General features: G+C 41.0%; 1 protein-coding gene across 2 annotated transcripts in view; it reads right to left on the bottom strand.

The window, feature by feature from the left end:
• Positions 1-14,378, bottom strand: part of LOC129744925 (calpain-B-like) — a 31,500-nt gene extending 17,122 nt beyond the window's left edge. For both annotated transcript variants that reach the window (XM_055737686.1, XM_055737687.1), the window contains exon 1: positions 13,956-14,378. In XM_055737686.1, the coding sequence (XP_055593661.1) occupies positions 13,956-14,087 (132 nt within the window). In that variant the 5' untranslated portion in view covers positions 14,088-14,378. The remainder of the gene's footprint in view (positions 1-13,955) is intronic.
• Between the last annotated feature and the right edge of the window lie 456 nt (positions 14,379-14,834).

Raw genomic sequence — 14,834 nt, 5'->3', positions numbered from 1 at the left:
AAAGTGCACAGTCAGTCAGAGGAGAGGTAATGACAGATGAACGACGCTGGAGGACAAAACAATTTGACCGGAATGTCTTTGTCGAGGTTTTGTAGTGGGAGCAAAACCTGTCTAATTTGTCGGCGGAAAACCTGACGAAAGTACTCGCATGTGCTTGTGACGTAACAATGACGAGGAGAGCTAATTGTAGAAACCCACATCCACCAGTTTATTGGTGGACTGGAGAAATCGCGATTTTGCGTACCAGCTGCCTTCGCGCTAGACGAAACATGCAGAGAGCACGAACTCAAATGGAGAGAGACGAGCGTAGGCTTCAAAATTGCGAAAAGAAACCTATGCAAGGCAATTTATAAGAGTAAAAAGGCATGTTTAAAAAAACTTTGCCTGGATGCCAATGATCGACCATGGGGCGATGCCTACAGGATAGTCATGGCAAAAAACAAAAGCGGTAGCACACCACCTAAAATGTGCCCCAACAAACTGAGGGAAGTAACGAGAAAGCTGTTCCCTCATCATAATATCAATGGCTGGCCGCAAGTCCCGAACGACTGGGATACGAGCGACGAGGAGTTAATATCGTTGGAAGAACTGCGCGACATCGCCAAATCCCTTCGGCTGGAAAATGCTCCGGGTCCAGATGGTATCCCGAACATTGCAGTTAAGGCCGCGATTATGGAATTTCCCGAAATGTTACGATCGTCACTGCAAATTTGTATAGAGGAAAGTATGTTTCCAGAAATTTGGAAACGGCAGAAGCTGGTTCTGCTGCCCAACCCAGGAAAGCCATTGGGAAACCTATCGGCATACAGGCCAATATGCCTACTGGATTCGGTTGGAAAGGTTCTGGAAAATGTGATCTTGAATCGTATCCAGCAGTACACCGAGGGCGAAGGTGGATTGTCCAACAATCAATCCGGCTTTCGAAAAGGGCGATGCACAGTCGACGCCATTCGAACTGTCATCGAAACGGCTGATGAAGCCAGACTGTTACAGTTGATTTTTAGAACTTTTATCATGGTGTGATTTAAGCAAAAATACAAATAAAAAACCCAACCCTAATCAAAAATAAATCAACTTGTTCGATCAGATTTGGCCCACTGCATCGAACTTATTTTTGAAAAAAACCCGACAGCCCATAGTTCCCGAAAAACGAAAAAAAACTGGTACTGTCATCAATATTTCCGGACGTCAGTTTTGGCAAGGGCAGAAAAAGTGTGGTGCTCGGTCGAGTGCGGAGGCTTTTGGGCCTGCGGGTCTGGAAAAGGTCCGGGGTTTCGGCTCCGCATCCCCACGGAGGACGGAAGCGGCGATCGTGGCACAGATGGCCACTCCATCATCGCCGACTTCGGAGCCAGCACGTCAACAGTTCCCTCAAAAAAGTGCACAACAACAACATGGAACGTCCACACCTCCGGCAGTCAGAGAAATGCTGCACCAGCAGCAAGAAAGCGACTTCAGCAACAAGATCCGACACGGCAAGGTCGTGCGCGGAATCGGTGCGATACCAGCCACACCTCCGGCTGTGTGGAAAGCGCTGCACCAGCAGCAGAACAACATCCGGTACGGCAATTCGGTGCATTGCAACCGATGCCAGCAGCAGATCAACAACACCAGCAGCAGCATGGCCAGGCGGTCGAGCGTCTCGGAGGCAACTACGAGGCAGACAGTGGGACCATGCATGGTTCCCAGAAAGGTGCCAGTCGGACAAGAACCGTGAACCGTGAAGACGAGTGAAGGATTTCAGGAAATGGATGTTAGTTCTGTGGAATATTACGTATGATGGGGTGCTGACATTGAGCCTGCCAGAGGGATTAAAGTTGGTTGGTTTCGCGGACGACGTCGTGCTACTAGCGGCTAGAAGCGGTAGAGAGCTGGATGCACTCCAAAAGTTTGCAGTTGGCTCACCACAAAACCGAGATGGTCCTGATATCAAACCTAATTTCACCGCAGACAGGCAGGATTACAGTTGGATCATGCACTATCGAATCAAAGCGTGAGCTTAAATATTTGGGTGTGATGATTGACGACTGGCACAATAGGGTGGTACAAAACCAAAAACGTCTGTTTTGTGCTAAAAAAATGAATCCGCCAAATTGCCCCAAGGTTTGGCCAATTGGACTTTTTGGGCTTTAACCAAAGCAAAGCTACGAAAATACATAAAACCAGCTGATGACATCGGAAAATTTCCAAAAGATTGACCAAAAGTGATGAAAATGGTGAGTAGTACAATTGTGCAGAAGCTTATGAGTCATGTTTGTGGAAAAGTGCGGAGTCTGGCTTATGATTAAAGATTTTCACCGAACTTGAAAGATTTGACGAGGCTAAGGGATCATACCTAGCTTTCATGCCGACCTAGGAAGCCCCGGCAGACCTAGACCAATGTATTAGGCGGCCACCTCGGTTTTGAGAGCTTCGACAGCTTTGTGCCACCTCGGCCTCTTCATTCTTGTTGTAGTATTATGCGAACCCAATTTTTGTGGAAGAAAATCTTTTTTTTTAAATTTCAGTTTGGATTCATATGTTAAATTTTCTGGGAAATGGCAATTCTGGCGAAAAATGTTCAGAGAAATGGTCCATCCTGGTGAACTTTTTTCTGGGAAATATTTCATTCTGGTAAAAAAAATCTTGGAAATGGTTCATTCTGGGGAAAAATTTTCTGGTAATGTGTGCATTTTGGGAAAAGAAATCTGGGAAAGTGGATTTCTGGTGATTGAAATTCTGGTGATTTTTCATTCTGGGCAATGGTTTTCAGGAAAATGAAGTATAACCGCCCGAAACGTTTGTAATGACGTTTTTTTTGTTAGCTTAGTTATTTCTTCGTTTTTAAGTTTTTAATTTAGGATTTTTTTTTTGTGCACTCAGAAGTAAAGTGAGTAATGGGAAGTAAATTATAAACGCCTGAATACCACAACCCGAGAGGCTATAATCTGCATGGTTAACCAATTATTTTCACCCAAGTGGTTTTCGACTATCCGAATTTGCGGTGGCTGATAAGCAAGCGACCCCCTCTAGAACGCAACACGGTAATCGAATATTTAAGTGCTTGAAAAGTCATTCGCGTTCTTATCACCAAATTTGCGAACGCTCCTTCAAGTAAATGTGTGAATGACGAGGTTTCGCTTATGGTATTCTAAGTAATTCCGTTTGCAAATAAGATTATTTTTTGGTATTTTTTTTTTTAATTTGACGAACTTTAAAATTTCAAGCAAATGTATTTTAGATTTTAATTATTGAAGATAACGCTGTTATTTACAATTGCTTATCACTTTCTATTAATGAAAATCACATACTTATCATAAAAAATTATCACGAATCACCGAATTTGAAACCCACTTCTAGACCACTTCTGTTTTTCGATCATAATTTTCAAGTGGATCCATCAATCACTGTACTATAACATAGTAGCGATTCTGAAATCTTATGATACAGGCGCTGCCTACTCCAGATTCGAGTATGACAAGCACATAAAAAGATGGACACTAACAAAGCCGTACCACTAGCTAGCTGGTTTGGTTTCTGCAGAATCCATTCGTGGCCCTGACAGTGAGGCGCCATGCTTGCTGCTGTCTTGCTCCGTTTTCTGATTTCATATTGCGAAATTATGTTGTGGTGATAAAACGTTTAAATATTCACGTCTAGCCGTATGGCTTCTGTCGATGTCGTCGTTCGCATAAGTAAAGTAGTATTGGCGAGCTGATGTCTACTTGGGACGATACCAAGAAATGATGCATTATTCAGTTCAGTTAAGAAATAAATAAAAAATCCAGTTTATGTTTTCTTTAATTTTTTTAAATGATAACGAGTTTGCCAAATTGAACAGCACCATCAATGGAAAGCATTATCATTGGCCGAAACAGAAAGTATCGTTGCAGAAAAGAGGATACGAAATGGTTCAGCCTTCTAAAAAAAAAAATAAAATCGAAAAACCCCGATAACACTACCGATGTATGTCTCCGATAAAGATTTCTTTATTGCACGTCTATCGAGGTTTCTTTTTTTTTTAATTTTATTAGTGACATTTTACCATCAATATGGCATTCATTTCGTATTGAAGTTTCGATAACGGAACAGTTTGCGTTGGAAATTCGTAGATATTAATTGATTGTTAAAATAAGCTTGAATTCGATTCATCATTTAGCACCTGGGTAAACCCAAACGGCAGTAGAAAGTACATGCATACATCATATTCTTGGAATCGAAATAGTTACTCGAATAGCAGTCCCATATTGTAAAAAGTGCTTTCGGGAAAACGAGGATTTTTCGATTCTAAATATAAATGTTGTGCCAGTTAATCTTGTTAACCCTTTACTGGATAGGAGCCTATATACTGTTCTCGAAGTTTTTTTGTTACATTTTTTTAGCTTTATTCATTACTGTAAAAGATTTCAAACAATTTTAATACACAAAAATAATCAATCAGCAATTATAAAACCTAAAGAAAATTGAAAAAAACTATCTCACTTGAGGGGTGATTTTATGAAATTTCAAAAATGGACTCATAAAAAGAACTTTAATATCTACTGAAACGAAAGAGTGATTTGATCTCATTAAACATAATCAGAGGTACCTATTTTAAAAATTTCATGATTAGAGAAGAGTTGCCGATCTGCAGGAGAATGAGCAGTTTTTCAGTCAATTGAAAGTTGAGAAAATTCACTTAGGCCACTTCAACGCAAAGATTGGCTCTGATAATCAGGACTTTCTTCCTCCATCGACCAGCACATAGGGTTACTTGGGTGTCCCGAAATGGCCGAACAGAAAATCAAATGGACCACATCTGCATCAGTACGCGTCTGTTCTCCATGTCAGAGGCGGCGTGCGGAGCGCAACAACGCCCTGGTGGTGTTCGGAATACATAACAGCAACATCACGACGGTCCTCCTGCGAGATAGTGGGATCAGCTGCGGACCTTGCGGGCCCGTGACCTCAAAAAAAAAAAAAACACAAGCAACGGACAACGAATAACAAATTTCGGATGGAAATCGACAAAGACTCACGCGACGAAAAGGACTAGCGATTGGAAACTTGGAACATGGAACAGCCAATCTCTAAATTTTGTGGGCAGTACCCCCGTGCTCTCCAACTAATTGAAGAGCCGCAAATTCGACATCGTAGCACTGCAGGAGGTATGCTGGAAGAGCTCCACGGCCCGAACGTACCCAGATGGTCGTGCGATCTACCAGAGCTGCGGCAACACACACGAGCTTGAAACAGCTTTTATAGTGATGGGAAAGGTGCAAAAGCGCGTGATCGGGTGAACCAAGGGCCGGTTCTCCAACAGTCAGCATCATCAACGTGAACAGCCCTCATCTCGGAAGTACCGGTGACGACAAAGACGAATTTTACGCGCAGCTGGAGCGTGAATACGACCGTCGTTGCCCAAAACATGATATCAAGATCGTCATCGGGGATTTTAACGCTCAGGTCGGCCAGGAGGAGGAATTCAAACCGACAATTGGATGGTTCAGTGCGCACCAGCTGACCAACGAAAACGGCCTCAGACTAATAGATTTCGCCGCCTCCAAAAAATGGCCGTACGTAGTACCCTTTTCCAGCACCGTCTCTAGCACAAGTACACCTGGAGATCACCGTACCAAACGCAATCACAGATCGACCACGTTTTGATAGACAGCTGGCACTCCTCGGACATCATCGACGTCGGATCCTGTCGAGGCACCAACATCGAGTCAGACCACTATCTGGAGATGGTGAAGATGCGCTCAAAACTCTCCGTAGTGAACAACATACGAAACCGACGCACAGTGCGGTGACCAGTGGACAAAAGTCAAAAATTTTAGTTTATCAAACATTAAATTCAACTTTACCAATCGATTGGAAAGAGGTTGGAGTTTCATGAACGGACATGTTTTTGACATAATTTTACTTCCTACACGCGCAGCATTGGTTAAAAGTCGATACATTAAGAAGGTAAGAAACAATTTTTTTTTCGAAAACCTACACTTTTTTTGAAACTTTTGTTTACCGTTGACAAGTTTCGCAACAAATTCAAACTCTTCGTTCTACAAGTTAAAGATTTAAATTCAAGGCATGTCGTATTGTGTTTTTTGAGTGAGAAAAATTCGTTTTTGGTCTTTACAGCTACCTCTGAATCTACCATTATTTTTGTAAATTTCATCAACAAAAATTGCTCAACTTCAGATAGACAGAAAAAATTCGCGTCACAAGACGTCACTACCATTTTACACTCAAATGCTAGGGAATTTCATCATGAACACCCACTATGCTTGCTAAATTGCGTTTTTTTGCGCTAACAGAGATATGAGCAGTTTACGGAGGGTCATTTTTACGGCACAGGAATGCTTTTTTTTTTCGAAAAAGAACCGCTGTGGTAAAACGAAAACCGAAATCAAGTGAATTTTTCTTCTTCAACTTATCAGTATTATATTTAAAAAAAATATTTTGAATAAGAATGGATTTTGATATGGTTGTGGCTTTAAAATCTCATTGAAAAACTATAAGAAGCTTTGTGGTTTGAATTTTGAAATATTATAGATAAAGCATACATCGGCCAAGTTCCCGTGAATACCATATTCGCTCGAATAGGAAATTGTTCTATTCAGTTATTTTCTATGTGTAACATTATCAGTACTAAACTTAGTCGTTCATGAAAGCAAATATTTGACAGATCCAAAGGATCTTCTATAAAAAAAAGATTGAAAATCTCCAAAATATGGGTTTTTTGAGTCATGGATTTTAAGGCCTAAAAATCAAAATTAAGACAAAACCTTCAAAACACAGTTTTTCTGACGTATTTTCAATAATGGAACATTTAAACAAATCTATATATATAAAACAGGGAGAGAGACAGCCCATACAGAAATGTGCGAACACGCAAAACTCTTCACTGGATCAACCGATTTGCATGCGATTTTTTTGTTGAGTTCGTCTTCACGCGAAGAATAACACAACGGAGAGATAATTTAGAAAATGTTTTTGTGGAATATGAAAATTAATTTTTAGTTTTTATTCGTATTAAATAAAAGTCATGGCACCCAATTTCATTTTTTTTCCATTCGAACCACCCAGAGTAGGAAGGCGCCAAAAGCAATCAAGGCTTACTGATGTGCATCCATCTCTCTATAGGAAGTTTTGGCGCCCATTTTCGTTGTAAGTGTTACTTTTCACGTGGCACCAGTAAAATGGATACTTGGATATGATTTTCCCTATGGGGTTCCGCAACTACAAAGCAAAGCAAAGCCTGTACGAAGAATATTGACCAAATTTGTAATTTTTTGCATCAGAATCAAGACAATTCTAAGATTTTTTTAGATGTTTGTTCGTTCACCATTATTTTTTTTTGGAATGTCATATACTTTTAGCAACTCAAGCAATATGGCTGTAAAATTTCCAATAGACTCAAAACAACTTAATGAGATTGAATTGAAACATTTCATTATCAAATCATTTTTGATGAGTTTTGGTAACACCAATAGAAAGTCATATAACTGGAAAAAGATCACCTTAATTTATTTTTTATTGATTTTATCCAGTTAGTTTGAGAATTGAAGGTTATTAATTTTGTGATCCCAAGTAAATTGAATCATTATCATAAAAACGGATTGGAGGATCAGGAAACATTGGAAAATCCACACTACCTTTCATGCTTAGTGGTTAAACTGAACTTTTGAAAATTTTAGCTATATAGGACTTTATCCTGATATTAGATCCAACTCCCAGTTTCAAAAGTCAGTAAAAAGGATCGTAATCAATAATATCATCAAGTACTAAAAACTTGAAAGATTATAAAAATTAAATTTTAAGTGAAAAGCATGCCACCTAAAATTTCGAACATTTAAGTATGGAGAAAAATCTAAACCAATACACAAAAATACAAAACAAGTTTCGTATCAGATATAAGATCTAAATAAACAATCTTTCAAGCATAAGTAAATTAAAGAATATAAACACTTAAATTTGATCAAAAAAATAAAATCAAGATCAACGAAAATCAAGCTTTTAAATTAACGTTTTAATATAACTGATAATCTAGATTCATAAAGGCAAATTTAGTATATTGATTCAAATTAATAATAAAATTCAGAATTAAATTTAACTGTCTGGATTACAGTTTCTTATCTTACGATCATAAACTATAAATTTAAGTAATTTGTGAATATTTTGAATTTCTATTCCAAATACTCATAATAGATTTGCTTTCATTCAGGGTTTGCCTGTTAAGAGAAAAATAATCTAAATACAAGAAAGTTTAAATTCTTTTTTTTCTAAATTCTTTGATTCTTAGTGCAATTTGCCAATCCCTAACAGAAAATTGAAAAAAAAGATAATGTTGACACAAATTTCGAAGACATTTTCAAACATTGATTTGAAAAGTGTTGCTGTAAAATGAAATAAACAGTAACTTTTTCTGGATTGTTAAATATTTGTCAAACCCAGCTCTGTAAATTCACAATAAGATTCACTTAGTGCATTTAGTACAAAGTCCAAAAAAACAAGACATTTGAAATAATAAATAAAAAAAATAAATTTCATATTCATTGTTCTTTAAATGTTCCGGGTTCATTTTTGAATTTGTCTATTCTGACGACCATGTTTAAAGAAAACTGTAATGTATTTAAATACAGAGGTTAACACAAATCCAAAATACAACTCTGACGACTCCAGCAAAATAGACCCATTTTCTATTGACATCAATCTTCAACATTTTTAAAATACTTTATCAGATAGAAGTATTTGAAAAGGAATGATGACTAAACTAAATTGAAACTTGATAGATTAAGCGTTCTTAAGTTACCGGAACTGATCATTAGCAGAACTTCATTATACGCTACCTCAACAAGAAAATAAGTTCGCTAAACAAAAGTTAGCGAACTTATCAAAGCAAATCGTACGAGAGTTTTTGTGTCACGAACTGCCGGTTTTAAATGTAAATTTATGTATGATATTTCCATTCGATTAGCAGTTTTTTTTAATGAACTTAAAATAATGAAATTCGAATAACGAACCATAGTTCTGGATTTTTTTTTCTGATACAAAGGTATCCACTAGCTTTTATTCACTTAAAAGGAAGGCTGACTAAGGAACAGTGCTAAAATATAAAAAAATACTCAAAAATTACAGGCTTAACAAAGTTTGCCGGGTCAGCTAGTATTTTATAGAATTAAAACTGTTTACGACTTTTGTCCATCGGCTCTATGGGATCACCGCACTGTGCGACGCCCGCCTCGGATAAATATCGTACGAGTGAATCAACCTGAGGTCGCAGCAGACTACGCGCAATCGCTCACAGCAGCGTTGCCGGTAGAGGGCGAACTTGACGAAGCCCCTCTCAAGGACTGTGGGATAGCATCAAGGCAGCCATCAACAGTGTTGCGGAGAACGTCATCGGTTATGTGGAGCGAACTCGACGGAACGACTGGTTCGACGAGGAGTGTACGAGAGTGATGGACGAAGAGAATGCCGCGAGGGCAGCAGTAGTGCAAAGAGGCACCCGTCGAAATGTGGAAAATCACCGACAGCGGAAGAGGCAGCTAGTCCGAATTTTCCAGGAGAAAAAGCGCCGCCTGGAGGAGGAGGAGCTCGAGGAGCTGGAGCAGCTGCATCATTCCCAAGAAACACGAAAGTTCTAGCAGAAACTCAACGCATCCCGCAAAGGCTTCGTGCCGCAAGCCGAAATGTGCCGGGATAAGGACGGGGGCATCCTGACGGACAATCGTGAGGTGATCAAAAGGTGGAAGCAGCACTTCGATGAACACCTGAACGGCGCACATGCAGAAGATCAAGACAGTGGGGGTGTACCAATGTACCTTGTTGGTGTAGCCAACGACGAAGAAGAGCCACTGAAGTTGAGGAAGCCATTCGCCAGCTGAATAGCAACAAGTCAGCTGGGAAGGATAGCATCGCAGAATAACTCATCAAAATGGGCCCGGGCAAGTCGACCGATTGCCTACACCGGTTGATGGTCCGGATCTGGGACACAGAACAGCTACCGGAGGAATGGAAGAAGGGGGTAATATGCCTCATCTACAAGAAGGCGACAAATTGGACTGTGAGAACTACCGAGCGATTACTGTCCTAAATGCCACCTACCAAAATGCTGTCCCGAATCCTATTCCGCCGCCTAACGCCACAAGCAAATAGATTCGTGGGAAGTCATCAGGCTGGCTTCATGAAGGGAAGATCCACGACGGACCAGATCTTCACACTACGGCGAATCCTCCAAAAATGTCGTGAACACCAAGTCCCTACGCACGATGTATTCATCGACTTCAAGGCCACATACGACACGATCGACCGTGACGAGCTATGGAAAATTATGGACGAGAACAGTTTTTCCGGGAAGCTGACCAGACTGATCAAGGCGACGATGGATGGAACGCAGTGCTGTGTGCGGATTTCGGATGAAATATCGAGTTCATTCGAGTCGCACGGGGGCTTCGACAAGACGACGTTCTATCCTGCATGATGTTCAACGTGGCGCTAGAAGATGTTATTTGACGAGCGAGTGGTGGGCGAAATGCGGGGCACGATTTTCAACAGATCCAGTCAACTTATCTGCTTTGCCGATGACATTGATATAGTCGGCAGATCATCTGCGGCGGTTGACGAGATCTATCGAAAACTTAAAACGCGAAGCAGGAAGGATTGGGTTGATGATTAATACGTCCAAGACGAAGTACATTCTGGCCTGTGGATCCGAAACCGAGCGAACCCACTTGTCCAGTAATAACAAGGTCACGATCGACGGCGACGAGCTGGAGATAGTCGAAGACTTTGTCTATCTCGGCTCACTGGTGACTGCAGACAATGACACCAGCCGTGAGATCCGGAGGCGAATGATCAGCGGAAGTCGTGCTTACTATGGACTCCACAAGCAACTGCGGTCGAGAAGACCCCTCGCACGAAGTGTTACCTGTATATGACGCTCATTAGACCGGTTGTTCTCTACGGGCACGAGACATGGATATTGTCTGAGGAGGACCTGCGTACACTCGGAGTATTCGAGCGACGAGTGTTAAGAACCATCTTTGGCGTCGTGCAGGAGCACGGAGCGACTCTACGGCGAACCCAGTATCCAGAAGGTGGTGAAGGCTGGTCGGATACGCTGGGCAGGACACTTTGCGAGAATACCGGACGACTGTCCTGCAAAACAGGTGTTGACTACGAATCCTGTAGGAACGAGACGAGGAGAGGTGCAACGAGCGAGGTGGTTAGATCAAGTGGAGCGTGATCTGGCGAATGTGGGATGCCCGAGAAATTGGAGTATGATTGCCATAGACTGAGTGAGTTTTAGGAATTATGTTCTTCAAGCTATGTCGTAAGACGGAATACTAAGAAATTAATAAAAAAATAACATCTGCATCATCCGAAAATGGAAAAGAAATCATCTGGATGTCCGCTACAAACTTTGCATCTGACCATCAACTCGACCTTGGTGAGATACGCCGCCTTAGTGGTGCAAGAGCTAATGCTAGAATATCGCTGAAAGATCGAGCAGGTTGGCAGATCGCACTTATCATATCAATTGGTGGACTGAGCATCTTGAACAACTCTTTAAGGCTACAAATAGCGCAGCTGGTAGCATAAATTTGATCTGTACAACTTTCAAAGTACTCTGCAAAGTGATCCTGAACAGGATCCAGGAGAAAATCGACGCTACACTCCAACGGCAACAAGCTGGATTCCGATCCAGACGATCATGTGTGGAACACATCACAACGCTACGAATCATGTTGGAACAAATCAACGAATTCCAGGACTCTCTTCTGCTGGTGTTCGTTGATTTTGAAAAAGCATTTGACCGACTGAACCACGAAAACATCTGGGCAGCTCTTAGACGACGAGGAGTCCCAGAGAAACTAGTCCATCTTTTGCGTCGTGTCATTTGCGTGCAAGGTCTTGCACGACGGTGTTTTGTCCGATCCAATCCCGGTAACTGTTGGAGTGAGACAAGGATGTATCTTATCACCATTACTCTTTCTTATCTTAATGGATAGGATCTTGGCTGGATCGATTGACTTTAGACCAAACCGAGGATTGCCGTGGAATACTTCGACAATGGAGCAAGTAAACAACCTTGACCTGACTGACGATATTGTTTTGCTCGCTCCTAGCCGGCGGGTCTCAAATTCAATTTCGGAGAAACCAAATTCATGGAAATCAACACAGAAAATCGTTCCAATATCGTGGTAGCTGGACAACAGGTTGAGAAAGTGGAGTGCTTCCAGTATCTTGGCAGCCAGATTACGCCTGATGGTGGTACCAAGAAAGACATTGAAACCCGGATCAGAAAAGATCGATTTGTGTTTGCGAGCCTCCAAAACATCTGACGTTCACACCAGAACTCTCTAAGAACGAAAATCCGAATCTTCAACTCAAACGTCAAATCTGTATTGTTGTACGGATGCGAAACTTGGTGCACATATGCGGTGACGACGCAAAACTCAAGTTTTTGCGAATCGCTGCCTGTTGTTTATTATCAGCGATTGGTGGCCTAGCAACTGGATCTCAAACGTGGAACTACATCGTCGGTGATATCAAAAGGCGCCAGAAATCGGGATTCGGGAACGTACGTGGAGTAGAATTAGACACACGCTGCGAAGAAATGAAAACGAGATTTGCAGAGAGGCGCTTGAATGGAATTCAGATGGGTATCGAAGAAGAGGCAGGCCCAGAAGCACGTGGCGGCAGAGTCCCGCCGCTGAAATTTGCAAAGTTGACGAAAACCTTAAATACATTAATGAATTTATGGTTCATCAATCCAAAAAAACATACACCTGTTAAACAGCTAATAACTTTTTTGTCTAAAAAGATACGAAGTTATGATATGATATTCGTCAAAGTTATTCAGCGGGAAATTTCTTTGAAGGAATTTATAAATTGGCACAAAAACCATTAGCAGGCTCGGTTCCACAGAAGAAACAAAAATTATGTTGATTTTTCAGTACAAAATGTTCAATTTTCCCTTACAATCCTAAAAGTTCAAATTTACTCATGTAAACTTTACTTAAAAATTCTGCAAAAAACATGGATGAGTTTTGGACCAAAACGAAGCTTTTAAGACTCCAAGGTTTGAGAAATTCAAAAATGACCCCAAATCGACTCAGTCTAATGATACAGTTCAGTCTGGTTTTTCACTCTGATTTTGACTTTGTCATTCAATTAGTTTTGATTTTGCCTCTTTTTTTAAATTCACTTAAAGCTTTGAATAATTTATTGTGTTTTTATATATAACTTTCGCAGATCTTCTTCACATGAACACTGATTTTTTTTTTTACGTTTTCTATCTTTCTATCAGCTCATCTGATTGATTAACACTATACATATGAAATGATTTGTAATCAATATTGATATTGATACCGCTTCTTGTTTAGTATACATTTTTCCATCTGCTCCTAAAGCTAAAATTGAATGAGTGGCAAACACGTTTCTATGGTTGATTTGAACGTAGTTTTTCCCCAATTGCATCAGCAACGCATTAACCAATTTACCCAATCAACCTTTTCGATAACCACTCCGCTGCAGTCGAATTCGCAAAATACTTGTTGCTGCCAATCTATTCAATACCATGATAGATATCCCATTCAACCAATCTTTGTGTCAAATTTCACCCGCACATTCTTCGATTCGCTTAAGCGACTTTTGTCAGAGACAATTAGCGCACGCCATAAAGCACTCGTCCTAGGTTACCCGAAAAATCATTTTTTCGTGATTCACGTACATTCGTCTATAATTAGGAAAGAATAACTTTTATGACACCGGAGGGAGGCCAATCCCCGAAAAACTGTCCACTTTCGACAAAGGCGCTTTGTAGTCTCGTGTATGTTTCTGTCCTGTGTTGCTGCCAAGATTCAGAGCGATGAACCATCACCATCATCATTCATGTTGCCGATCATGCAAGGTGCACAACAAGGAACACCGGAAGGACACAATGCGAAACAACAACACAAAGTAGGTATTTGACTCTCGATTCTTACCCCATCTCGACCGAAGACAATGGGCATAAACTTAGTGCGGGACTGGTGCAACTTCTTGGGGCTACCCGTTCCGGTTGTATCGTTGAAGTCCTTGATGAGGGACTCAATTTTGGTTCGCGTTGGGTCAGGCATTTTCCTTTTTATCTGTTGTTGTTTGTCTCTCTATTCACTCTTGATTTTTCTGAATGGGAGGATGCAATAAATCACTTTATTTCACTTATCACCACTGAAACTTGCGCTAACAGTCTCTATGTTTTGTAAAGAGCTAGCTAGACGGCCTAGCGCCACCTTAAGATGTCCGAACTTTTCTCTAACTAGCGAAGGATTAGCACTCAGCTACCGGAACTCTATCAGGTCTGCTGCTGCTGACCTCGCGAACTTCGACTGAAACCGTCGATGGTTAACTTGAAACTAAACCGGCGAACGAGAATCATCGTTGAGAATTCAGCGAAGATGGTTTTCGGTTTAGGTTGTTCTCTTGTTATACAAAGCTCCACCATGCAGCGAGCGAGATCGCGAGCTCCCCTTTTAAGTTTGTTAACATGGTCTCTTCGTTTGACGAGCATACTCACAGTACTAAAGAATCATTGGACTTTAGGTCCCTGTTTGACAAACGGTTTGAACAGCTATGGAGCCAGCGACCATATGGGGGAATCAAATGTTGTTGCTATATTGATGATGATAAAGGCAATGGGGAAGCCGCACAACCAAAGATTAACCGGCTACTGCGGGAACAAAACAAACAAAGCGTGAAGCGATATAAAAATGGTAAGCGGACTTTGAGCAGGTCTGTAAAATGATGAAATACAGCAAAACAGCTCGGATGGACCGAGATTTTCCTGAGGTGCGAAGATATAATAGTCATCCGAATCTCGTAAC

Source organism: Uranotaenia lowii, chromosome 2 (genome assembly GCF_029784155.1).
Source record: "Uranotaenia lowii strain MFRU-FL chromosome 2, ASM2978415v1, whole genome shotgun sequence".
In the NCBI taxonomy this organism is placed as follows: domain Eukaryota; kingdom Metazoa; phylum Arthropoda; class Insecta; order Diptera; family Culicidae; genus Uranotaenia; species Uranotaenia lowii.
The sequence above is the reverse complement of the archived record's forward strand: the minus strand, read 5'-3'. Positions and strand labels throughout refer to the sequence as shown.